This window comes from Lepidothrix coronata, unplaced genomic scaffold, assembly GCF_001604755.1.
Source record: "Lepidothrix coronata isolate B3197 unplaced genomic scaffold, Lepidothrix_coronata-1.0 Scaffold124, whole genome shotgun sequence".
NCBI lineage: Eukaryota > Metazoa > Chordata > Aves > Passeriformes > Pipridae > Lepidothrix > Lepidothrix coronata.
Window position 1 is genome coordinate 1,831,241 of NW_016690304.1, and position 2,171 is coordinate 1,833,411.

The 2,171-nt window shown below is 49.5% G+C and overlaps 1 protein-coding gene across 2 annotated transcripts in view; it reads left to right on the forward strand.

Moving 5' to 3' along the window:
• UNC5B (unc-5 netrin receptor B) overlaps positions 1-1,403 on the forward strand; it is a 52,558-nt gene extending 51,155 nt beyond the window's left edge. For both annotated transcript variants that reach the window (XM_017826162.1, XM_017826163.1), the window contains one exon: positions 750-1,403. In XM_017826162.1, the coding sequence (XP_017681651.1) occupies positions 750-915 (166 nt within the window). In that variant the 3' untranslated portion in view covers positions 916-1,403. The remainder of the gene's footprint in view (positions 1-749) is intronic.
• Positions 1,404-2,171: the final 768 nt, after the last annotated feature.

Consider the following 2,171-nt stretch of genomic DNA (forward strand, 5'->3'; position numbering starts at 1 on the left):
TAAGAGGATCCTCTTATCTCACAGGCCTCTTAACACCTAGTTTATAGCCTGAGGAGTCAGGCTCTTATGGGCAGAGGTGCTAATAGTCTATTGACAACAGTTTCTGGGAAATGGCATGGAAGGCTATAGAATACACAGTTTTGGGTTACACCCATACCATGATGAACTCAGCTGTCCTAACTAGGACACCATCTCTATCCATGGATACAGTTTTAAATTAAAAGAGGAGAGCTTTAAATGAGATATTGGGAAGAAATTCTTCCCTGTGAGGGTGGGGAGGCCCTGGCACAGGTTGCCCAGAGAAGCTGTGGCTGCCCCATTCCTGGAAGTGTCCAAGGCCAGGTTGGACAGGGCTTGGAGCAACCTGGGCTAGTGGAAGGTGTCCCTGCCCATGGCAGGGGTTGGAATGAGATGATCTTTAAGGTCTCTTCCAACCCAAACCATTCTGAGATCCATCTGTGGGTCTCTTGGCATTTGGAATGGCCCTGGGACCAGGGCAGTCCTGTTCCTGCTTGGGTTCACCCTTAGGACTGAAGGGAGGGAGGGTAATCTCAGCAAAACAAAGCTTACATTGCTTTTGCATGAGTGTCAGCTCTGTGTAAAAGTTGAAGATGGCATCTTGAGGGCTTTGGCATTTGTGTTATGGCATTCTTGCCACAGTTCATGTTGCAAACAGGTTTGCTGCTCTGGCATCCTCCCTCCTTCCACCCCCAAAGGGCACCACACCAACCTCTGCTTCTCCTCCTCAGGTATCTGAACTACTTTGCCACCAAAGCCAGCCCCACCGGGGTGCTCCTGGACTTGTGGGAAGCCGAGCACCAGGACGACGGTGACCTCAACACCCTGGCCAGTGCCTTAGAGGAGATGGGCAAGAGCGAGATGCTGGTGGTCATGGCCACAGAGGGGGACTGCTGATGATGCTCCCACGGCTGGTGGGCCAGGAGGACGAAACAGGGGGTGAGGAGGGGTCCTTCCCCAACGGCTGGGGGGGAGGCACGTCCATCCTGAGCAAGGAAGGGCGGAGGCCGGCACTCCTCCTCCCTCCCACATCACTGTCAGCCTTAGAGACCCGTCCTCAGCGTTTACAAGCAATCCAAGTGTTACGCAGCATTCCTCTTCCTCCTCCTCATGGCACGGGGAGGAATTAGGGCTTCTTGAGTTGGGATGGGGGCTTTCCTTTTCCTTCTTCTTTTGGGTTCCCCTCCTCCTCCTTTAATAGCATTTCTGCGTTGAAGAGGCGAGTTCAATCCAGGCGAACGGCTTAACTCCTGTCAAAGGCTTCAGGCAGCTTAACGAGGCAAATAAGAAAGAAAAAAAAGGAAAAAAAAAAGAGTTTCTTAGGAAACGCAAATAATTTATTATCCAGATCTTTGGATGCGTCCTTTTTTAAAAAAAAAAAAAAAAAAAAAAAAAAAGGCAGATTTATAAATTTTTTTTTTTTTTTCTTTTTTTTTAAAAAAAAAAAAAAAAAAAAAAAAAAAGGCAGATTTATAAATTTTTTTTTTTTTTTTTGGTGCGTGAGAGCAAGAGCGTTGCTGTGGTCAGGGTGGCAGAGAGATTTCAATGGACACACTTTTGTAGGGAAAAGTGTGTGATCCAAGTCAAGCAAAACATGTTTACATGTCCTGGGACCCCCGGGGAGTCCGTAGGGTGAAGTGCCTCTCCGCCCCTCTGGTTCAGGGCCAGCTCAGACCCTTCCCAAGGTTTTTTCCCTTGCAAACTCCCCTTTCCCTGCCCAGCAGATCGAGGGACTCCCTTCCACCTGTGAGGAGGGATGAGAGATGTTGCCCTGTATTTGGGGTTCATGGTGGGGAGAGTGCATCCAGATATGGGTATTTTTAATGAATTCTTCCCTGGCATTGTTTGGGGGAGCTTTTTAGGATGACTGCGCCTTCATTTGTGTAACTTCAGTAAAAACCAAAGATTTCAGTCCTGCACCAACCTACGGACCCCAAGGTCAAAGCGGGGGGTGTTTTAAACCCAGCAGGATTTTTCAGTGAACACTCCAAACCTGGGCCCGGGGGTCAGAGGGAGGTGAGGAGTGGCTTGTGGAAGGATCCAGGGAGAGCAGAGGGCTGATGGGCTGGGATGTGGCCTCATCTCGGGTCCATGTGCTCATCCCCGGTTTTTGATGCAGTATTTCAGGAGGGATTCAGGGAGGAATACCTCAG